The sequence below is a fragment of the Brienomyrus brachyistius genome, chromosome 13 (assembly GCF_023856365.1).
Source record: "Brienomyrus brachyistius isolate T26 chromosome 13, BBRACH_0.4, whole genome shotgun sequence".
Taxonomy (NCBI): domain Eukaryota; kingdom Metazoa; phylum Chordata; class Actinopteri; order Osteoglossiformes; family Mormyridae; genus Brienomyrus; species Brienomyrus brachyistius.
In genome coordinates, this window is record NC_064545.1 from 17,383,096 (window position 1) to 17,407,232 (window position 24,137).

The 24,137-nt window shown below is 51.1% G+C and overlaps 1 protein-coding gene across 1 annotated transcript in view; it reads left to right on the forward strand.

Moving 5' to 3' along the window:
• The first annotated feature begins 245 nt into the window (after positions 1-245).
• LOC125706388 (high affinity cAMP-specific and IBMX-insensitive 3',5'-cyclic phosphodiesterase 8A-like) overlaps positions 246-24,137 on the forward strand; it is a 28,119-nt gene continuing 4,227 nt past the window's right edge. Inside the window, exons 1-19 of the mRNA XM_048973063.1 lie at positions 246-394; positions 631-1,479; positions 12,699-12,762; positions 14,100-14,289; positions 14,596-14,652; positions 14,946-15,000; positions 15,754-15,842; positions 16,300-16,378; positions 17,442-17,579; positions 18,143-18,231; positions 18,325-18,373; positions 19,821-19,863; positions 20,021-20,098; positions 20,214-20,284; positions 20,388-20,552; positions 22,524-22,572; positions 22,845-22,980; positions 23,127-23,325; positions 23,826-24,043. Coding sequence (XP_048829020.1) covers positions 1,312-1,479; positions 12,699-12,762; positions 14,100-14,289; positions 14,596-14,652; positions 14,946-15,000; positions 15,754-15,842; positions 16,300-16,378; positions 17,442-17,579; positions 18,143-18,231; positions 18,325-18,373; positions 19,821-19,863; positions 20,021-20,098; positions 20,214-20,284; positions 20,388-20,552; positions 22,524-22,572; positions 22,845-22,980; positions 23,127-23,325; positions 23,826-24,043 — 1,937 coding nt within the window. The 5' untranslated portion in view covers positions 246-394; positions 631-1,311. The remainder of the gene's footprint in view (positions 395-630; positions 1,480-12,698; positions 12,763-14,099; positions 14,290-14,595; positions 14,653-14,945; positions 15,001-15,753; positions 15,843-16,299; positions 16,379-17,441; positions 17,580-18,142; positions 18,232-18,324; positions 18,374-19,820; positions 19,864-20,020; positions 20,099-20,213; positions 20,285-20,387; positions 20,553-22,523; positions 22,573-22,844; positions 22,981-23,126; positions 23,326-23,825; positions 24,044-24,137) is intronic.

The window sequence follows — 24,137 nt, forward strand, 5'->3', positions numbered from 1 at the left end:
TCAAACGCGGAGATTCCTTTGCGCATGATCGGTTAACAGCGCCGCTAAGCGTGAAGACCCGCGCGCCTTCGGCGACCCCCTGCAATCTACAGGCGTGAACTCGCGGACGCTGAAGGCAAGTTTAAAGTTACCTCCTAATAGCGGGTCCCGCCCTGCTCGGGGGAGGTCGCCTCTGATTGGTCTGCCGCTATTCATTTGCATTGACGTCAGTAGAGGCTGTAGGTCAAGCCTTGCGGGGGCTTTTATTGGATCCGCGGCTGTCAAGCAGCACTGGAGAATTGGAGGGGCAGGGAAGGACCAGCGCAAGACGGCGTTTAGTAGCCGTGGGGCTTTGCATTTAGATTTAGATTATAAGTGACAGGCGAAACCTTGTTTATTTGCAAGCTGAAATAAAGTACGCAAAGCTTTTTTTTTATTTTCTAAACGATTGCATATTCCAGAGTTACTGTTAGTCCCGAGAATATTTAACTGTCTTCACATTTTTTGAGAGGAAATATCGTGGGCCTTTGATACTCATTACTTAGTTTAAACTTACTTTTCTAATTAGGTTTTTACATGTTAAAATCATTTTGGAAGGTTTTACGCAGATTATTATATTTTTCTAAAATTGTGTTTTTTTTTCCCTGACAGGTATATGGATATATTTCGGCAAGAAGCGTTTTGTTTGTGTCGAAGATTTTTCCAATTAGGACTTGCAAGAGTGTCAGTCTGTTTGGTGCACATTTCAGCCTGTTGATGATGGAAAAAACTCGAGAGGGGACAGGATCGGATCCTGTGTCCAGAAGTGAAGATAGTAGCATTAAATTTGTCCGATGGTAAACTGAAGATCTTTTGGGATAAAAAAAGATGTGTTTTTGGGCGGAAATAATTTCTGTGGCAAGCTTGGCCGAACAATGGATAAAGCAGTTGCACTCACTTTTCCTGCTATGATAGAGACTACTTCATTTGGAATGGAGGAAAAGTGTAAAGCTTTTGTTAATGGAGAGATGGGAGGATTACAATGAGGGGAACTCAGCGCAGGGGATACAGCGTAAGGAATTTAGTTGCCAAACTAGATTTGCCTCTAGACGTATGTTTTTGCAAGAGAATCGTGCGTTTGCAAAGCATATGTCATTTATTTATTAAGAGGCGCCTGAAAGAAATCGGTTTCCTAGTTGGTTGGTGGGGAAAGACATTATTTACAGTCTCTGTGGGGGAAATTGGTGAATTAAAGGAAGAATAAAACCTTATCAGGGCAGAGCTAGGGAATCCTCGGAGGAGGGAGGGGGACACGAAGAAGCGAGAAGGATCTGGCCGCAGTGTGGTGAAAGCATGGGCTGCGCCTCCAGCATCCATATATCGGATAGGGTGGTGTATCACAGCGGAAAAGAGGCGGAGGATTCGCACCCGCCGCCGCCGCAGCAGCCCAGTGCCGCCTTACAGGCGCGGCAGCAGAGAAACTCCGCCGTCGGCTCCTCCGCTAAAGCCGCCGCCTGGAAGGTGAGTGTCATCCACCGCAGCGGCTCCCCGACTCCGATGCGCCCGTCGTGCCGCCGATGGGGGCATCCTGTTTTATCCGAGTGCGGCGCAGAGGGCAAGGCGAAGTCCGGACGTAGCCGCTTCACCGTCGCCTCTGGCCAAATCATCCGGTCTCCGGCGGATCTTGGAGGTGGATGTGATCTCACGCTTTCTTGGAGAGAGTCCTCCCTGAACGGTGCATGTGGGGAATAAGTTTTGTAGCTTGTGGCTGTACTTCAGCAGCGACATGGCAATAAGCCCAGCTGTGCGGCAGCCCTTTCCTCTCCATCTCCTCTCCATCTCCCCTCTCTTTGGGCTTCACGGACTCATAAATCCTCATCCCATACAACCTGAAAACGGGAGTGTCAGTACTTGCACTTTTGGAAGGGCATCACTGGAAGCCGTACATGCTATGCCTTATGAAATGGCAAACGGTGGCCTTCGCTGTCATTATGCTGCTGCGTGCGATTTGCTTTTGCGTCGATGTGCTTCACGCTGTTCAATGTAACTGCGAATGTGCCGTACTGTTCAATGGGGGTACTGGTCCAAGTGGGTCAGTTAGTGAGGAGTCTCATTGGTGTAAAGGGTTGTTTTGTTGCACAGGTAGGAAATCGTATGTGCTAGATGTGCACTTCGTAAGACTGGCAGTGGAGATGTAAGCAGATATCTGTCCACACTGGAACTGGTTCCTGGTTTATTTGTACTGTTTGCTCAAACCCTTCATTCTTGATCTCCTGCTTGGTTTGTATGCAAAGTTGAGGCAGCCCTATATTTATTTAAGAAGAATCAGTCTTAATTGCAGTTTATATTCAGACACAGTCTTGAGTGTGCTCACTTGTGCTCCTTTAGTGCATGTTTCTCTTTATCCCCTCCCCTGGGTACGTTTCCCCCCTTGGGCTGGGTGAACACTGGCTGGTTCTGTTAGGTCACAGTGCGTACAACCGACGCACTTTGTCATGGAGAGAGGACAGTGTCACTGGCTCTGCTGTGCTGTTTGGCACATGTAGGAAGAGAAGTCCCAACACACACCCTCCTAATGTTTTTTTGCCAATTTTATTCAGCTCGATTTTCCATTTTCAACTTTGGTCCAGCAACCTGACTATTTTAAGCACAAAGAAGCGGTTAAATCTCTGTGGACCCCACCCCTTAGACTGTCATAGTTTTTAAAAAATATTTGTTACATGCCCTGTTACTCTTCTGGTTTTTTGCCAGCGGGTAATTTCCTGCTCGTTTAAGGATGTCGTGAAAGCATGGGAACACACTGAAGGACCCCGCTACTCCACAGTGGGCTGGAATAATGAGCCTTTAAGTGCTTTGTTGCCTGTGAAAGGCATCCATCACACACCTCGATTCCCAGGTAGTCAGACAGGGTGCCTGCACTTCACTGCGTGGCAGAATTGGCGTGTTTTGCCTGGGGGGGTAAATAAGAGGCCTCCGTGGTTCGGCTCATAGACGCTTCAGAGATGGGGTCTCTTGTTTGGGATGGTGATCTCGGTTTGAGTCTCGCCCTTCCTTCTATGATATGTGCTTAGCTGCAGTTGGGGAGCAGGTCTGCAGGATGTCATGGCACAGGGGGGTGATGTGGTGACAAACTGACCGTGGCGGTCGCGTCTCCTGGGATAGCGTCTCCCTGCGGCTCCCGGTTTTTCGGATCGCAATGGCGTTTCTATGAAACTGTAGTAAAAACCTCCCGTAAATCAGAATCGGGAGCAGGGCCGTGCTGTTAGACAGACCTTTTTGGCTTTTGGCAGGTGTTTGCTTCAGCTCCAGGTCGCTGACAGTCAGATCATTTTTGCGTTGATCTCTTTCATATGCTGACATGCTGCAGGGTAAAAATTATTGCTTACTTCAAGCCCAGTGCAGCTGGATTCTATTTAATTTACAACTTTCATAAACTTGTGTGATACTGCTGGTCAGTCTTAAAATCACTTCTGTAATATAGTCATAAAAGGGAAACATCACAATCTTCAGTTATTTACACTTGTTTTGCATGGAGCTGCTGTGCTCTGTGTCTAATTTGTCCTTGGGTGATGATGGAGAACTTCAGAGACACAAGAATGGCACCGTTACCCTTCGCTAGAGTCTCTTGCTGCTGCGTTTACAGCAGTAGGTAGCCCTTGGGCTCTTAGACAGTTTATCAAATGAGAGCCTTCAGCTTTTAGGAGCTCATGGTCTCGGGTCTCTTGTTGGCTGTTGCATTCTGCTGGTAGTGATGGTTACTTTAGCCGGGTGGCTCTTGTGGGATTGGGTGCAACAGGAGGTGTGTTCAGCCTGGAAGATCTGGTCAAGGAGACCATCTGGGCAACGGTATGTACAGAAGGTCTCTGTTGGCTACTTAGCAAACCTTCTTATAAAGTATGAGAGTACTTATGAAAGTATGAGTATATAAAGTTATGAGAGAATTCATCATTTTGAAGTTTTGATTGCATTACTGAGTGTGTCCAACAGGGGTGCCGCTAGGATCTAAACTTCTAAAGCAATGTTTCCCAATCCGGTCCTCGGGGACCCGCAGACAGTCTGGGAACTGGGAGGGAGCAAAAATGAGGACTCCTGGGAAGGAGCAAAAATGTGGACTGTGTGTGGGTCCCTGGGGAATGGGTTGGGAAGCGCGATCTAAAGACTTCTGGGGCTTAGCCCCAAGCCCCAATCTGTCTTCAAACTGAGAGCATGGTTGGATGGAGCCAAACGAATCATTCGGGGCTCGTTTGGATTTGTTTGGGCTTTCGGCTGCAGGTGCCCAAGGCTCGTGATGAGCCTGGTGTCCATCCCATTTTTTTATTTATTTTTTTGTTTGTTTTTTTGTTCTTGTTTTGGGGTTGGTCCAGTTCAGGCTCCCTCCTACAGGGGGAAGCACATTGTCCTTTGAGCATGAAGGGGAGTTTACTGTGAAGCAGTGTTTCTCAACCTGCTTCTCGGGGCCTGCAGACGCTCCACATTTTTGATGGGAGCTGGGATATAGCAAAAACGTAGACCGTCTGTGGGTCCCTGAGGACCGGGTTGGGAAACACTGCTGTAAAGGGAATGGGTATGGTTGTCTCCTGGTGGGGAGAAAAGGGGGGACAGGGGCTCTGCAGGGGACAGACCCTTTAGATGTCTGAACCATACTGACTGTTTTTGGCTGCCAAGATCATCAGAACTTTCTATTGGGTTTGTGTCCCCTATAGTTCCTTCTCTGCTCCTGTCTCCTGTCTCCTTTTAGGTCAGAGTCTCAAGCCAAATGTGTAGTTGCCGGGGGGGGGGGGGGATGTTGCGCCTGGGAAATGCTCACTTCTGTATTCAAGGGTTGCTGTGCGAGGGATTGCGGTCATTCTCGCCGTTGTGACTTATGGCCTTTACCGGAGCTCGTCCACGCAGAGTGTGCTTTTCAGTCCCATCTGGGGAACTTCCATCCTCCATCAGCTCATTTCATCATTTATTGGTTCGATCTCTAGCTGAGGTAATGCCTGCCATAAGACAGAGGGATTGCTGCTGCTTCTCCGGGCTGCAATGCTGGCAAGGAGCATTTTTTACTGGGTTGCCAGAGGCCACGCCGCCAAAACCCCTGGTAGCATCCGAGCTGAGCCGTTGCCTAGGACTTTTGGAGGGCAGCCGGGCAGAGGACCGAACCCTAAAGTCCCCCCCCCATAGCCTTGGCTGGGGGGTAGTCCGTCATGCCTGTGAGAGGGGCAGGGACAAAACGCAAGGCAGTGACTTGGACGCGAAGAGATGCATTCATTCATTTGGTGTGACGTGTCCTGCTTTGTGTGGGGGGGGGGGGGCTCCTGTTCAGAGCTGGTTGCTGAGTGCACCATGCCTCAGACAGAGAATTGTGCTTTGTGTTGTGCTTTGGGGAGCTGAGTTGCACCACTAAATATTCAGCTATTGAAATGTTTAACACTGCAAATGACTATACTGGATATATTATAAACGGGAGAATGATGGTACTGGGATGGGACATCCCTGCCTCCGGGGGGAGCCATCCCACTCATCGTTATCCCATCACCTCTTCTGCTGTCTTTCTTGTTGTGCAGCTAATGGGGTGCACCATCCTGCTGACCGTGAATCTGTCCTTTCATATATACCTTTTTTTAAAATGGTTCTTTCTAGGTATGTACACTGGGAGGTGTGTGGCTGTGACGTGAGCTGGGGGGGTGGGTCACGGAGCAGGGATGAGGCCTGGGGAGACCTGGGGAGGCTTGGGCCCCCGCATGCAAAGATTCCTCCCTGTGCCCTCTTACCATTTGTGGCATAGATCTGTGAAAAGAGCCCCTCTTGGGTGGATGGGAAGGGTGACCTAATTAGCTTAGTGCTGGAAGTGGTAGCGGGGGGGGTAATGAGAGGCGTGAGCCTTTGGCATGTTAATCTGGAAGATATGAAAGGCGATGCGAGGCTGCGAATCGATGGCGTAAACCGTTTAATAAGCAGATGACGATAAAGAGAGCTGGGCTTTCTGATGGTCTTATCTAGCGTCTTCATGCGTTTCAGAGGCTCGTGGTGTGACGGTGCCAGGAAGCCCGCTGGGCATCTTCTCCCTCCCCAGCTCCCTCGTGACGTAAGAGACTTTTTTTCGGTGAGAGTCACGGCCTTGGCGCTGAGGTTATTTAAGGTTATTTGGTCATGTGGCCTTCGGGGAGCGAAGGCTCCAATTGTGAACGTTACGCCGCACATGTGTTGACGTGCGTTAGCATATCAAACCTTCTCCTGTTTCTGTAGGTTTCTGTCAACAGCCGTAACAGTTAACTGTGTCAATAGTTGATTTGCACATACGTATTCGGGGAGTAGGCTGTTGTTTGTGGCTTAAGAATCAGTTGTGATTTTATTTATTTTTTATTTTTTTCTTGATATGAATGGGGTTTAGTTGTTCGTTTTCACTAGTATTGGACTTTTGAATTGAGCAGTGGTGTTATTTACAACAAGAGGAGTTGCGCTGTTTTGACCTGGCGGGCCTGATATTTTCCAGCCATGTGACGCTTCGCACCTGCGTTTCTACTCCTGCTGTTACCCCGAGACCCCTGCCCCCTGCCCCCCCCCCCCCCCCGTACTTCTAAATCCTGAACCTGCAAATACACAAGTCTGAAAAGGTTGGTTCAACTTTGGGATCGGATGCTGAGTTATTTGGTTACAGGCGCAGAGAGAGAATTCTTCATCCAAAGCTGTTTTGTTTCCAGTCCATGGCTGTGCATGTCCGTAATTATCACCTCTGCAGGATAAAAACGTGCTCGACAGCTGGTTACAGGCTGATAACCAGGCAGCTTTAGGGACATTGGCGGCTCTGTGGCCAAGGACTCTTCCAGCAGCATGTGTGGACAAAAGGTCACAGATGACTGGAGGCAGGTGGGAGGGGCTCTTCTGGGCTCCGCCCTCTCGCCTGGGCTCCGCCCTCTCGCCTGGCAAGACCAGTATGGTGGTATGTAGGGCCCTGACGTACAGCCTACCACATTCCAGGTGCTCCACAGACTGTGAGCATGACGTGAGCAGACTGAGGACAGATGGGATCAGAGGTTAGTTCTCTTGTTCTCATTTTAGGTTTTTTATACACGGCAGCAGAGAGAAGCTACCGTTTTTAAGAAGCATGAAACAAATGAGCTACTTGCACATTTCCTGGATTTTTCAGAATCATTACATTTATTTTGTTATTCAACCATACGTCTGGCACAACTGGAACCCTTTAAAAGAAAATCAGTCTTCCATAATGATTAAAACGCGAATATTTTAATTCCCTGCATTACCCACTGTGCTTGCCATTAGTATCTGATGGTCGTTTGAAATTGCATCCGTGACGAGTGTTACGCCTTGCCCTGAAACAGCTGGGCCTGACCTCCTCAGTTGGTTTTGAGTGCTGGAGAACATGACCTCCTTTCAGGCTGGAAAGGGAAACGATGTTACCCAGGTGACCAGTGTGCAGAGTGAGGTCTGTGGTGGTGTCCATTTGTGGGATGGAAGTCTAATGTCCAGTAAGTTGGCTGTAGATGTGGCACAGGAGCAGCAGAACCTCAGGACCGTCGACGGCGTAACTGAGAGAAGCTGTGGATGGCAGGTTTAAAGCATGAAAATTGCTGCAAGTCGATGGTTTCTAAGGGTTGGGCTGGTATGAAGCTCTTTGCTGGTTGATCTATACAGATGGGGCTGGATGCACTGTGCTGGTACCACGTTACTTGCCTTATTGGCAGCTGCTAAACCTGCACGACTCTTCGTAGGGCCATGGGGAGAAGTCAGGCCAGCTTTCACTGCCTCTTAGGAGGATCTGTCATGTGGTGTCGCTGGTATCTGCTTGGGATGGGCTGTATCTCACCTTCTGGCATGTGTGTGCAGCAACATGCGCAAAATGCCCCTTCAGATTCCTCTGATAAGCGCAATATTTTGAGAGTCGCTGCAGGGCACCGCCCCTTCAAGAACAGGGGTGAAGTAGCAGACAGATCAGTCTGATTTGTTTGGGTTGACATCGGTGTGCTTGCGAGAGAGATTGGAAGCTGGACCGCAGAAGTGCACTGTTGCATACTTCCCTCTGTTTGTGAAAGTTCATTCTGATTGTGATATGAATGACAGAAAGTAGTAGATGTATGTAATTTATCTGTGTTACAGAACCCAAGCTGACGTGAGTGGCTATTAACAAACTGTTCCTGAACTTTGATGGTAATTTACTGCCGTGTTGTAAGCCTGTGTATTACCCATCATGCAGTGCGAAGCAAGCGAAGCCCTTTGGGAGAGCAGCAGTCTGTCCGTCTGTCTCATTCAAGGTTTCGAAAACCAGAACGTGTCCAACACTGACACCACGATATTGTCAGGGACACAATCTGATCACATGACCCAGAACATATTGCTTGTGAGCTGACTCCACCTTCTCACAGTAGCTGTCTGCTCACAAGAGTGGACAATGTTTTTAAATTCAACCTTTTTTTTTGTCAGAGTCTGCATTTTTCCTGATTCATTTGTTGTTGCCTTCACCAAATCCGTGGTTGTCTTCAAAGTGTCATTAGGAGCCTAATGCCAAATCCCCAACTCGGTGGAAAGACTGAATCTTTTTGATCTGAACTAGTCAGCGCTGCTGACTTTGGTGAGCTGGCTGGCGTGAGATATTCAATTAGAGTCAAGTCTTCATTCACATACACACACATTTACATGTATGTAGCAGTTTTATTACCTTTTAAACAGCCTGTAGGGTTTGCAAACTACCCCAGTACTTTTGTTGTAGCAAATTTTAGGTTTATAATGAAATAATATAGATTTGCCATAAGATTTCTTGCGTGAGTGTGAGAGTCTGAGAGTGTGAACGTCACTCCAGATGCGTGAGAGTTGGCAGCTCTAGTCTCCAGCTGGTTTCGCTCTTGGTTGATCTTGCCCATGTCTCTCAGGATTGTGTACTCTTGGCTCATATCCCCTTTGGTAACTTTTATGATGTACATATGTATGTGTGCTTAGTTAGGTTAAGTACCAGTTAAAAAAACCCACTGGATAAGTATCTAAGAATGGATGGTCGATATTTAAGGCTTCCCATGACAGTCTGTGGTCACTAATGGTAAGAAAGCGCAGATTTAATTCTGTTTTGGGAATCTTCCTCATATCCGGTGGTTTGTCTGCTGCATATGTGGTGTCTGTGTGTAATCTGTCACTGGCGCCGTTTATCTGCTGAAGTTGGGGAGAAAGGACGGGTGGCTCAAGGTCGACGTGTTCCCATGATGCCGTGCTGTCGGCGTGCTTATCGTTCTGGTGTCTCAGGTCAGTGATGGACAGGGCAGGTGTCTTTCTGGGCCGTTGTTCTCAGAGGGTCTACGTGGGCTTTGTGTGGTGCAAAAATTCCTATGATTTTTTTTTTTTTTTTTTTTTTCTCCCTGCTCTGAGGGCTTCATAAAACCAAATACCAAGTCAAGGATCACCTTTGAACTTCAGACTGAAATTGGATAACATGTTGGAAGAGACGCTATAAATGGAAGCTGTATTGACAGTTGGGGATATGAAAGGCTTGTCGAGGCACATTTTTGTTTGTGAGCTGGGCATGCTGGGAAAGTTGTGGGCTTGGGGCTTTGGGTAACTTCCTGCTGGACCTCTGACATCATGCCTGTGTCCCTCTCCCCCCCCTGTCACATCTAGTGACACATCTAGTACTAAACGCCTCTCTGAAGAATAGCATTGTCATAACAGAGTGTCCGCCACAGCTATTAAAAGCATGTACGGCCTGCAGTTTGGCTACGAGCTGAAGCGCTGTCGATCTCCCATACTGCCTCTTGGCTTGGCTCAAAGGGCAGTTGCTGGCACAGGGGGACGTCACCTGAGGCTGGGAACGGAAACCATTCCTCATCCCCAAACAAGACCATTTGGACCATTCCATCGATTGTACGCATCTTCTAACTGGTCCCCCCAACCTGCTCCTCAAGTCATTGCACGAGTCCCTGGAGGTCGGGGAGCTCCAAGCTGGCTTCCTGTCCTGGTCAGCACCCAAAGCGAGATCTTCAGTTTGGCGATTATTGCTGCGGTGATTGACTTATTTAGTGTGGATGACTGAATAGTATGTGCTGTTGGTAAGGTTTCAGTGGGGCCAGCTTTTGCTCTTTGATGATCACTGGCTTTGCAGATGATCGCAGCTGCCGCCTGAGAATCACGACAGCGCTGAACTCTGCTGGCTGTCCCCTGGCCCCTCCCTCCTAAGCCCCTCCCTCCTAAGCCCCTCCCTCCTAAGCCCCTCCCCATTTCTAATCCACAGTAGTCTGTAGTTCTACAGTAGTTCTTTTCTGGGTTTTGATGTCTCCCATCCTGTAGATGCTTGTTTCAAGATAGACCATGACTGTTAATAAAATGATGCATAAACTGTGGTAAGCCATTTATCTGAATTTTTTTCATTGTATTTTTAGGCTTTTTTTTAAGCCAGTTAGCTTGCTGTGGACCTGCTTTGGAATTTATTATTTTTTTTTCTAATGCAGCTTTATGGTGTTGTATGTGAAGGTTTCTGGGTCTTCCCAGCACTGCCCACCCCTCCCTGCGGTCACCGCGGTCACTGTGGCCACTGGCAGGAAGCCGCTGACCCTGTCCGTCTGGGCGCCCCGAACAATGTCATCGCGTTTCCTGTTTTTCACGGGGGTGGAAGGCCGCTCTCTCAGCTTGTGTGGATGACTTTGTGGTCCCTCGGATCCACGGGGCCGGATGCGTCCGGCAGACAGGAAGTGACAGGCGGTCGTGCCGAGTAAAGGCTGCACTGGCCCACGGCCGCATCTGTCGCATGGCATTCGGGGAAACGCAAGGCTCGGTGCAGCCCGTTCGAACTGGGGTGTAGGGACCAGCTTGCCAGGAGGTTTCCTGGGTCGAGGTTAAAATCGGCCGTGTTGAATGCGAGCACAGATACCAGGAGGTGTAACTGTTGTCTCTGGTTGTAGGTGCTGTTACTGTGCTGTATTGGCCTGTTCAGAGGGCCGCCGGCTTCCTGGAGCTGTTTGTTTTCACAGATTAGATAAAGTCAGGAAATGCGCAGTGAGGTCGCTCTTTAGACCGCAGCCTTGTGTTATATGCAGGCCACTTTTGATGCAGGCTCCTAATTACATCATAATGATCTTTACGAGCTCTATAAACCTGTGTGCTTGTGAGTGCCTGTCACTGTTCTCCACCCTGCCGCTGTCCGCTCCAGGTTTTGTGCATGCTGAAGGTCTTCTGCATCTCCACCCACTACTGGTCTGCGTTTTTTTTCCTTCTTTCCCATCCATTTGCCATGTATATCTACAGGCTCTAAGTCTAATCTAATATATCAATAAATATTTAAATACACCTACGCATAGGTGGTGTATTCGTCGTCTGAGTAAGCCTCGCGATATCGATAGTATTGTTCCTTGTGATGTTTCTGAAAGTGCCTGATTAGATTTGTTGCATTGAATGACTCTCTGTCGCCACCTTTCTCTCGAAAGTACGGCTCTGCAAACATCACAAACATCACATCTTTTCGATATAAAGAATTTCCGGACAGCTGACATCTTGACAGTTTCTATTTTCTGCCCACGTGCCTCAGGATCACTGCAGTGTGTGACGGATCCTTACGATCTGCTGTCGCTGATGTACATAAGGCAGACGTGGGAGGTGGAATAGATTGGGTTTTTGGTTCTGCCTGGTGGTAACTGGTACCGATCAATTAAATGATGCCTGGATCGGCCAAGATTCTGGTTGTTATTGGTTTGGGTCTCTAGCAGGAGTCAGTTTTGGGGGCAGGTCCCCATTGGTACGTTTCTCCAACTGGCGGACGGAAGCAAATTTTCTAGGGTGGTTCACCCTTTGCCGTTTTCCGTTTTCTAGCCATGCATCTGTCCATCAACTGCGTTTTCAGTACAGCGTCACAGGAAATGATCAAAATGTACCGCAGTGTGCTTTAAGTGTAACTGTAGCGTGACTGTCATGCACGGCCCTCTCTGCTGTAGGCACCTAAGGGTTACGTCACGGGTGAAAATGCAGCCAGACTGGATAGCTTGACACGCTGCTCTGCACATCTGCTCCGCACTTCGCTGTTTACCGACTTATCTCTGCGAATCTTCCCAGGGCCTGTCGCCCTGCGACTTTCCCAGCTGACGCTCTCTGCACCCGTTGACTCTTCTCAAGCTCAAGCTCTCTACGTGAATGGGGGGGGGGGGGGGAATGTGATCCGACCGGATGGCTCTGCTGCTCCAAACTGCCACGCTTGCTCTTATCCTCTCAGATGATGGACCGCTGAAATCAGGAAGCCTGCTGTGCCCCCCACCCTTCTTAAGAAGCCTTTAGCCACCTGCCGCGAAGTGACCAGGCAACACTTTTTAGGGTCAGATTGGCGCTGCTCTGTCCTGTTTTCCATCGTCATGGTGATGACAACAACGAGAATAAACATCACATAAAATCGCTTGTTATGATTCCCCCATCCCCACATAAGGTGCCCCCCTCCCTGTCAGATATCAGCCCGCAGCATTTGTACTTCCATGTGACCTGCTCTCACGTGTGCAGTTTGTTTACGGAGAGGAGGAGGAGGAGGAGGAGGAATTCCGCAGGGACGGCCGTCCGCTGAGGGCCCGGGTTGCTATGGATACTAAGCCCTTGTAGTAAGGAAGGAGGGTTGAAGTTTGTTTTGAAGAAGTTTGCTGTCTGAGGATTGATAGGCTGGATGCAAAGGAACAGTGAACATCTATGCTGAAGCCTGATTTTTTTTTTTTTTTGTAACCTGTTTTTAAGGCTCGTCTAAATCATCTGGGTTTCATTATTGTTTGTTTTCCTCTGTTTTTCAGAACAGAGTCAAGGAGATTCAGTTTGGACCAATGAAGCTCTATCAAGATCAGCTTCAGGTAGAACGTCTTTCATTAAAGCCATATTTTAACGTTCCCTCAGATTACCTTCAAATGCACAGATCTCGGGCGCCAGCCCCTCCGCTGGGCCCCTCCGCTGGGCCCCTCCATCGGGCCCCTACGTCCGGGTTGCCTTGCCATGTTGGTCACTAGTCTTGCGCTCTGGTGTCCCGTGTGCATTTGATCATTCCCCCCATCACCAAACTCGCTCTGTTCTCTCCCAGGCATTTTGTTCTATAACATCTTAATCTCTGACTTCAGGCAGATGGCTCAGTGCTAATTTCCAGAAAAAGTTCTATGTTTAGCTTTTTTTTTTGGGGGGGGGGGGGATTCCCTGTCGTCATGACTCCTCTTGATTCCTGTAGCGCAGATGTTTGCCGTATAATGGATCATTGAAAATCACAATAAGCTCTCTTCGCTGTAAGATAGCAGCACACAGTTGGCCCTTTAAAATAACTCCATAAATGCGTGCATTGTGTGAGATGTAGTGTTTCCATGGCAATGCCGCTAAACAGAAAATGCTTCGATCACGCCACTAGGAGAGTTGCGTCTTGTACGTATCACATGGGGGTGTGGGGGGGGGGGGGCTGGTGACTGATGAGTGGGGGATGCCCTGAGGGGATGGGTGCCCAGCCTCTCTCTGCACAGAGAATGAGAGAATGCAGCCTGTGTATCTGGCCTCTGATCTAGACCCATGACAAACTCATTGTCACCATGCACGTTTGACACGTATGGTTTGACACGCGGGGGTTGGGGGGGGGGGTGGGCAGGCCTTCATCGGTGTGTCATGCAAGAACACCCAGGGTATGATGCCGCCTGGCACCTTGCTCAAGATCTCGGTGGTGAGAGACGTGAGGTCTGGAGCCCGTAAAGGTGAAGGTGGTGAGACAGGAGTGAGCTTCACCTTCTGGGCTCCGGGCCGCCGTCTTGCGCACGGAGGCCGACATTCACGACCCGTTTGAGGTCTCTTAGGCCAGGTGTCTTATGGCTCATGGCAGTTTGCTCACTGCTGCAGTTTTGTTTTGGCCCGGACAGATCATAGGGTAGAGTTGTGCTGCTGGAACCATGTGACTATACACTGCTGCTGATGCTGGGGGGCAGGTCGTAGTCCCCGAGCCTGTTCCCTTCATTGATTGGTGTGTTTGGGACCATGTGACTGCGCTCTGCTGCTGATACCAGGGGGTGGCGCTATGGTCCCTGAGCCAATTTCTCCTTAATTATTGGTGCGTTTGAGCAGCCGGGCACTGAGGAGAGCAGGGAGGGCCAGACGCCTCCCCCCCCCCCCCCCCCCCCCCCCCAAAGCCTTTCGAAAGCACACGGACTGACCGGCCACTCCCGTCCCAGGTCATGTGGTGTTCGCCAAGGACAACGGGCAATGCGGCGGTTTCCTGCGGGCCTGCGAGAGGGCAGGCTTCAGGTGCAGCGTGGCCAGGACGCCCGAGGTCGCACTGCAGCTCTTCCTGGAGACGCAGCCCGACATCGTGATCGTGGACCGCAGGCATGGCCGACACCTTGACGCTGACGCCGTGTGCCGGTGGGTTCCTGCGTCCAGGAGTATCACGCATCACGCCCCACCTTTAATCCGCTGACTGTCGCGGCATCCTGCGGGCTGAGGGTCTCTGGAACCCGGTTTGGGCCTGCCTGCTCTGCTATGTTCTTGTTTTTCCAGAACTTTTTAATTTTAATGCGTATTTACCCAGTACTTCTGTGCTGTTGTTAAGCCCCCCATAAAGATGTACCTCAGTGCTCTGGCCTGGCTGTTATCTGCGAGCTGAGTGATCCGTCAGCCTAGCTTCCACCACCGTGTGGCGCTAAATAGCTCCCTTCGTTTCACCCGTAGGTCGATTCGCGCTGTGAAGTCCTCGGAGAGCACAGTCATGGTTGCCGTGGTGAAGAGGTAGGGGGGACAGCCCTGCGGAGTGGCTGTGTGGGTCCATACGGTGCGCGTGCGAGTGGAGTGCAGCTTGTACTGTGTTCAGAGGTCACATGTTTACCTTATGAAGTGTGTATGTGGGAAATTAGGGCTGGGGACCAGAAGACTCTTGTAATTTAATTCCTTAAACCTGAATGTTACCATCCCGTAACACACCGACTCATCCAGGGATTTTCTGAGATGCTGGGAAGCCCCCAGATGAGGGTGCTGGTGAGCTGGATTATCGATTAGTGATTCTTTCTTTTTCTTCTTTAAAGGCCAGACCGAGAGCAAGCCTCTGTGATGCCACTGATTGCTGCTGGATTCAACAGGGTAACTTGCCCCAGGGAGGGGGCAGGGGGTGGTCTGTGGGGGGGGGGGGGGGCAGTTCTCACTCAAGCCTGCCTTGTGGTCACATGACATAAGGACAGCTGAAAGCAAGATGTGGCTGTTGAAACGCAGAGAGGAGCTCCTGCTCCGCTGGCCCCCTCCCGGCTCCGCTGGCCCCCTCCCTGCTCCGCTGGCCCCCTCCCTGCTCCGCTGGCCCCCTCCCGGCTTCGCTGGCCCCCTCCCTGCTCCGCTGGCCCCCTCCCTGCTCCGCTGGCCCCCTCCCTGCTCCGCTGGCCCCCTCCCGGCTCCGCTGGCCCGCTCCCGGCTCCGCTGGCCCCCTCCCGGCTCCGCTGGCCCCCTCCCGGCTCCGCTGGCCCCCTCCCGGCTCCGCTGGCCCCCTCCCTGCTCCGCTGGCCCCCTCCCTGCTCCGCTGGCCCCCTCCCGGCTCCGCTGGCCCCCTCCCGGCTTCGCTGGCCCCCTCCCTGCTCCGCTGGCCCCCTCCCTGCTCCGCTGGCCCCCTCCCTGCTCCGCTGGCCCCCTCCCGGCTCCGCTGGCCCGCTCCCGGCTCCGCTGGCCCCCTCCCGGCTCCGCTGGCCCCCTCCCAGCTCCGCTGGCCCGCTCCCTGCTTCACTGGCCTGCCCGTGTTGGCCGTCATGGCTGAAACACGTATAGCGAAACCCCGAAGTAGGCAGCTAATGGGGAATGGGGGCGAATATTCTGCGTCCGAATGGCAAGTCCTGATGTCGCCCCCTGCAGAGCTACGTGGAGAACCCCAGCGTCATGAGCTGCTACAACGAGCTGATCCAGCTAGAGCACGGCGAGGTTCAGGCGCAGTTCCGGCTCAGGTAAGGCAGGGGGCGCCAGAGCGCGGCAGGCTGCTGAGTGAGAGTGCCCCAGAGCATGGGGACCTTGGTTAATCACTCTGGACTTTCATCTGTCGTTTCTCTCAGCTCCTCTTGGACACGCGGCCTGTTTTTAGTTTCCATGGTCGCTGTTCCCCAGTGTGGTGGTTTGTCTGTCTGGGAAGGAATTCCAGACACCATTTGTGGTTCCTTTGTGTTGTAATTATGTACATTGGCTCAGGATGGCGGTCGCTGGGCTCGGTGCCCTTTTCCGCCGATACCGTGGGGAACGCGCTCACCCGTGCCCACGAAGGGTGGGAAGGCGTGGGAAAAGGCCAGCCTCTCAGCAGGCTGAACCCCGGAGCGTCCACACAGCTCTGGGGAAGGGGAGTATTTACTGGTTACCTGCCAGTATGCAGTTGTTCTCATTTTAAGATATTTCCCATCTTGTGGTCCCTAGAGCATGCAGTGCCATCTTCACCGCGATGGAGCAGAGTGAAGAGGCCATTGAGATCACCAATGAAGACAAAGTGATTCAGGTGAAGGGCTTACTGTAGGTGGCTGGATGCATGGATGAATGGATAGATATATATGCATGATACATACATTATATGGACAAAAGTATCGGGACACCTGGCCATTACACCTACAGGAACTTTTATGACATCCCATTATAAATCCATAGGCATCAGTACAGGGTTGGTCCTCCCTTTGCATTTATAACAGCTGCCACTCTTCTTGGGAGGTTTTCTACAAGATTGTAGACTGTGTCTGTGGGAATTCTTACACATTCAGCCAGAAGAGCATTTGTGAGGTCAGGCACTGATATTGGACATGAAGGCCTGGCTCACAGTCTCCATTCTAGTTCATCCCAGATGTGTTTGATGGGGCTGAGGTCTGGGCTCTGTGTGGGCCAATCAAGTTCTTCCACACTAAACTCAACCAATCATGTCTTTATGAACCTTGCATTGTGCACTGGGACACAGTCGTGCTGGAACAGAAAGGACCTTCCGCAAACCGTTCCCACAAAGTTGGAAGCATAGAATTGTCCAAAATGTCTTGGTATCCTGAAGCAATAAGAGTTCCCATCACTGGAACTAAGGGGCCTAGCCCAACCCCTGAAAAACGACACCATTATTCCTCTTCCACCAGACATTACAGTTTGCACACTGCAGTCAGGCAGGTAACGTTCTCCTGGCATCTGCCAAACCACACTCGTCCATCAGACTGCCAGAGAAGCGTGATTCCTCACTCCACAGAACACGTTTCCACTGCTCCAGAGCCCAGTGGCGGCGTGCTTTACACCACTCCATCTGACGCTTGGTATTTCGCATGGTTTAATTCACTTTGCTCTTCAGAACGACCCATTCTTTCACAGATCTTTGTAAACCTGACTGCATGGCTAGGCATTTTATACACTATTGGCAATGGGCCTGAATGAAACACCTAAATTCAATGATTAGGAGCTGTGTCACAATACTTTTGTACATGTAGTGTGTATATGTTTTCGTGATGTTATTTGGGGTGTGACTCCCGCCTTGGTGTGCGAAGGGCTTCTGAGTGGTTGTCATGGCGTTGAACTAGTAATCTGCCGCCACACAGTACGTAAACCCCGCCTACGAGGCCATGATGGGGTACCAGCAGGGGGAGCTGTTGGGGAAGGAGGTGATGGAGGCGCCTGAAAGTGAGAGCAAGCCCGACCTCCTGGAGACCATAAACTCCTACATCCAGAAAGGAAAGGTGAGCGTGGAGGTTTGACAGCCTCCCCCATAGGGGGAGCCGATGAGTCGTATGGGAGCTTTACATGCCGATTGCGGCAGCTATGTGGCGAAATACGGCGGCAGAGCTTTTATCGCGTGACCGGTCTGACTTTGAAGGGCTGCCTGGCTGCTCTCCTGTTTGTCTTTCGCGAGAGCCCTTGAGATCGTTTGGGGTTCAGCCCAGTCTGGCTGTCTGTCCCTGTCTGGAGGGCCTCTGGGCTCCCTGTGTTGGCCACTAGGGGAAGCAGTGGGATGGAAACGGGTCACCGTGGGGACCTGGGAATGGACATCCTTTAAAAGTGCCTGCCTGCCCAAATGGCCCCTCTTCACAGCAAACAAAGGTGACGGGCAGACAGAGGAACAGTGTGAGAGCACATTTGAACTTGGTGGGGAGGGGGGACCTTCAGACATGACAAATCGGCTGACGGGGACCCTCTTAAATATAGAAGCAGCGTTGTCCGCGGGGAGGGGATGGCTGGGCGCGACCGTCCTTGTGCCGGCCCGGCCCGTCCTCACCGGCCCGTCTGCCCTCCGTCCTTGCAGGAGTGGCAGGGTGTTTATTACACCAAGAAGAAGAACGGGGACAGCGTGCAGCAGGACGTGCGGATCACGCCGGTGACCGGGCAGGGCGGGTGAGTGCTCCGGCATGGCGGGGTCTTCTGTGGCGTGATGCTTCTGCTGTCATCCTCACCCTCTGTCTGAGTCTCTTCTGTTTAATGTTACAGGAAAATCAAGCACTTTGTTTCCATTAACCGGCCATTAAATGACAATAAGGTAAGAGGACAGGCTTGCATGTAATAACTGAATGAGAGGAGTGATGCATGCTGTAAACGTCCATCTCGGTAGCCTGTAATGGGAGCCTTCCACCCGGCGAGCCTCTGATAAATGGTCCTAGGGTAGCAGCAGCAACCCAAATCGGCTGATGTAAATATCTCTTTTTTTTCTCCTGAACTATCTGCAGTGGCAGTTAGTACGATGGACACTGGACAGTGTTACACACCACAGGTTTTTTCCACTATTTTGTTTAATTCATAAACTGCAGATTTAGTTTTGTAAGTCAAACAAAACAAGTTTCCTTTATAACAAGAGTGTATTCATGACAGTGCATGTCCGACACCCTATTAACAGGTTGTGTGGTGATGTTATAGTCAAATTCAATGCTGTCCTTTACCTTTAAATGCACTAGTTAACTGTTTCATGCAGTGAGACAAAGCTGCATGTAATGCCTCAATTTCCCTGCTGTTATAGTTGCTAGAGGAGGCTACTTTGTCGGAATCAAAGCTATGATTCTTGCTAAGAAAAGTACTCAGATGGTGAACATTTTGAAATTTGCTAGCAAAGAATAGTGAGTATATTTTTAGTAAATGTTAAGTAACATGAGGGCGGCATAGTGGTGCAGTGGTTAGCACTGTTGCCTCACACCTCTGAGACCCGGGTTCGAGTCTCCGCCTGGGTTACATGTGTGCGGAGTTTGCCATGTTCTCCCCATGTCGTCGTGGGGTTTCCTCCAGGTACTCCGGTTTCCCCCCATAGTCCAAAACATGCTGAGGCTAAATGGAGTTGCTAAATTGCCCGTAGGTGTGCATGTGTGAGTGCATGGTGTGTGAGTGTGCCCTGCGATGGGCTGGCCCCCCATCCTGGGTTGTTCCCAGCCTCGTGCCCATTGCTTCCAGGATAGGCTCCGGACCCCCCGCGACCCAGTAGGATAAGCGGTTTGGAAAATGGATGGATGGATGTTAAATAACATGCAAATGTAGAAAATCTTTGTGTGTGCATATACTTGTGGCTGGTAGTGTACATGTGAGGTCTGTCTGTCCATCCATCCATCCATCTATGTTTGGTCCTCTTCAGATCACACATGCTAACACACATCTCGAGCTGGCAGTTCACACATCATTGGACTGCAGGAGGAAACCTACACAACATGGGGAGAACATGTGAGCTGTACACAGAGCAGGGGATGTGGTGGGGCAGGTGTGACGGTGTTACCCCCCTGTGTCGTAATGTGGGGCGTATTTTGGGCAAGACGCCTGGGGCAGTGCGTGCCTCAGTCTCGCACCGAGCCTCCAGCACACGAAAGAGCACAGCCTGACAGCCGAAGGTGGTGTTTTCTGCTGGGGGGCACCTGGCTGGATGTCTCTTCACAGGGCACTCAGGGAGCTTTTCCTTGGATGTACCGGAGCGTGGAATGTGTGACGAGCTCTGTTCCTTTCCGCTTCAGATGGATACGTGTGGGGGCCGCGTCCCAGCCGAATCCCAAACAGGTAGGACACAGGTGGCTTCCCAGGCCTTTGGTATGAATGCGGCGCCCCAACGAGCTCACTAAAGGGCACACTTAATTGCACACTAATGAGCACTGCGGTGAGCACACTAACCAGTACCCTAATGTCATGAAAACGTGACATTTCACACACATTACAGACATCCAGTGCAGCAAGCACAAAGATTGGAGGAAAGGCTCGCTCGATGTCAGGTCCACCACCTCCCGGGGAAGTGAGGGTAAGCTGGTTGCCCCACCTGTCCATCTCCCCCTAAGCTTGTCACTGTCATGTCCAACGCTTCAGCAGAAGCTCCTTCCTCATTTCACTGCTGATGGCAGTTTTCTTTGCTGCAGGCAGCTCGCAGAAACGGCACTCCTCTATGACCCGGATTCACTCCATGACCATCGAGGCCCCCATTACCAAGGTGGGTTTCCGGGGGACTCCGCAGGTCCCGGCCTTGGGCCATGAGGGTCGCAGCCTGGACGTGACCCAGAGATACCAGCCCCTCTGCATGTCAATACGCCCAGGTGATCAACATCATCAATGCGGCCCAGGAGAGCAGCCCCATACCGGTGGCCGAGGCCCTGGACCACGTGCTGGAGATCCTGCGTACTACGGAGCTCTACTCCCCCCAGCTGGGCAATAAGGAGGAGGACCCCCACACCAGTGATCTTGTCGGGGGGCTGATGATGGTGAGGAAAGCTAAACCTGACAGGCCTTAGTATTTTTCAAAAGTTTGATCACAAGCATTAGTTAATGGTTTCTGACGGACAAGAGAGACCAGTTTTAAGTGCAGATGATTGGTTGTGTGGTCTGTCTGTCAATACATGTGTCCCTGTGCCCATCTATTTATCCTGTGTCCTGTGCCCAGTCTCTGTGTCTGCTTGTCTGTGTATCCTATGTCCTGAATCTGTGCTCTTCCATTTACCCCCTACCCGTGCGCTGGTCTGTGCTTCGCCCTGTCCCTCTGACCTGTATGTCAGAGTGCTGCCCCACCTGAATCTAAGTGGGAGCACAGGAAGCGCCGGATTGTCCTCCGGTAGCCGGCCGCCCTGCAGACTGGCATCTTCCTCTGAATGAGGACCAGCTGCTGATGCTTGTACAGCTCATAGCAGACGCTCTGCTCCTTGGCTGGGCAGCTGGTGGGGGTTTGATAGGGTCAGTTCCATTTCTGGACCGGACTCTTCTGTCCAAAACTCCTGCCAGACTCAGTCAAAACCCCCCCAGCGCAATATTTGCATCCTCCACCCACGAGGATGACCTTGTGCTTTACACTGCGTTCTCCACTGGGTTAGTGTCTGTGAGCTTGGCTTTTCACAGCTAGAAGGGAATGAGTGCCTCCAGAGCTAAGAGTCTGTAGGAACACTTGTATATGTACAGACACACACACACACACACACACACACACACACACACTGACATGCCCCCGTGTGACGTGAGAAAACGGAATGGACGAAGGGACATCACATATTACTGTATGATTTATTTGGACTATCGTCTATGCGTAATTCTCCATTGAGAACAACCTGTCGCTGAATGTGGACAAAACCAAGGAAATGGTTGTCGACTTCAGGAGACCTCGCCCCAGCCACACACCACTCGGCATCTACGGTTCCACGGTTGAGATGGTAAAAAAACACCAAGTTCCTGGGAGTTCACATCTCAGACGACCTCACCTGGACCACCAACACCACCTCCATCACCAAAAAGGCCCAGCAACGTCTCCACTTCCTGAGACGGCTTAAGCGAGCCAACCTCCCACCTCCCACCCTCACCGTGTTCTACAGGGGCGCCATAGAGAGCGTCCTGACCAGCTGCATCTCCGTCTGGTTTGGAAACAACACGGTTTCTGATAACCGACGGCTTCAAAGGATCGTCAAAGCAGCTGGGAACATCATCGGTGCGTCTCTTCCATCGCTGCAAGACATCTTCAACAAGCGCTGCATCAGGAGGGCCTCCTGCATCGTGCTTGACTCCTCTCATCCTTCACACAGACTCTTCTCACTCCTCCCATCTGGCAGACGCTATCGCAGCATCAGGACTCGATCTTCCAGGCTGCGGGATATCTTTTTCCCACAAGCCATCAGACTCCTGAACATACTTCCCCCCCCACACACACCCGGACTGCTAACAAATTGACTCCTGCACATCTGCACTTTACACACAAACTCTGCTACAAGCATTTTTGCACTTCTGCCACTTATTTGCACATTTTCCATATATAACTATTGTAACCTCCTCTACCTCTATCTCCAATATAGTATATATTTTTTTGTATACCTTATATTTATTTACTTTGTTTACCACGTGCCTATTTGTTACATGTCTTTCTCTCGTCTGCACTGGAAAAAACCTGGAGCCACATCATCTCGTCTCTCTATGTACCTGTACAGTATATAGCAGAGATGACAATAAAGTTTACTTTGACTTTGAAACATGCAGCTCCAGACAGAAGCGCGGAGCTGTTTATAATCCTGTGAGATGTTTTATAAGCTTTCTTCACACCTCCCACCGATATGTGACACGTTGCAACTTCAAAGGGAGCCGAGCTCTTGGCTCTGGGTTCGGCGGTTCTGTTCCATGTTTGGCCGGGAGCACATCTGACCGGGATTGATTCAGCTGCTGCTCGGTGTCAGATGTTTTGGTTTGTCCCCCCCCCACAGGACGGATTGCGGAGATTGTCAGGAAATGAACACATCCTCGTCACCAAACGTAAGGCCCGGGATGCATGAGTGTCACTTGCAGCTGGCAGGCAAGAGGTGTCAAAGTATCAAACGTGTTTCCAAGTCCATGTCCGATGTGGTTTTAATTGCTTGACATATTATTTCATCATCAAATCTCAGGCTTGTGTGACGTACAAGTTCTGTGTGTGTGTGGTGTGTGTGTGTGTGTGTGTGTGTGTGTGTGTGTGTGTGTGTGTGTGTGTGTGTGTGTGTGTGTGTGTGTGTGTGTGTGTGTGTCGGCCTGCATGCACGTGCATCCAGAGTCCCAGCATGGTCCCAGTCACCTGATCACCCCACTGTCACTCACCGACATCCCTCAGCGTGTGGCCCAAGCCATGGAGAACGAGGAGTCTTGGGACTTTGATATCTTCAACCTAGAGACGGTCACCATGAAGCGGTGAGGAGTGGGGGGGGGGGAGGGGGGGCAGCGCGTGAGGGACCTCTCCTGTCTGCCAGCTCATGGTTCTTTCTGACGGCATCTCCCTGATTGGCTGTGGGTGTCTTGTGGGCGGGGCCGGTCGCTCCCCCTCCGTTCTCTTCCAGGCCGCTGGTGTACTTGGGGCTGAAGGTGTTCTCACGCTTCGGGGTTTGCGAGTTCCTCCGCTGCTCGGAGGCGACTCTGAGGGCCTGGCTGCAGGCCATCGAGACCAACTACCACAGCGGGAACCCGTACCACAACTCCAGCCATGCCGCTGACGTCCTGCACGCCACTGCGTACTTCCTGTCCCGGGAGCGTGTGAAGGTGAGCCACGACCCACAGGCCTCCTCGCACTGGAACCCCCCCCCCCCCCCCCACTAGCACTAGCGGATTGAGTGCTGAGTCGACCGTTCATGCAGAGCTCTGGAGCAGAATGAGACCTTAAGGGATACAGCACTGTGCAAAAGGTTTCGTCCATTAGAGAAGTTATTTAAGCCTCTTTATCTGCGTGGGAAATATAAAATGGTAAAAAAAAAAACAAAAAACATAATTTAATGTTACAACATTAGAACATTTGCAAATGAACGGTAACACAAAAAATTAACAAGAACTTCTGTTCTCCAAAAAATGAGTGTTGTCTTGTTGGATGGCTAGATGAACATCTCTCCCCAGGGGCACCTCAGCCATTCTATGTATTTATTAAATTTCACCACTAGCTCACTCAATGAACTTTTATAACCTACGACCTTCTGGACATAACCCAAATAGCAATCATCCGTAGCCATTTCAACCTGTTTGGTCTCCTCGCACTGGGTTTCCTGCAGGCCAGCCTGGACCCCATCGACGAGGTGGCGGCTCTGATCGCAGCCGCGGTACATGACGTAGATCACCCGGGCCGTACCAACTCCTTCCTGTGCAACGCGGGCAGCGAGCTGGCTGTCCTGTACAACGACACGGCCGTGCTGGAGAGCCATCACGCCGCCCTGGCCTTCCAGATCACCACCCGCGACAGAAAGTGCAACATCTTCAGGAACATGGAGAGGTCAGTTGCCCAGCTCCCAGCTCCCTAGCTACTAGGTTAATGGTGATGAAATTGTATGAACTGTGGAAGGGGGGGCAGACAGCTTCCTGACTGA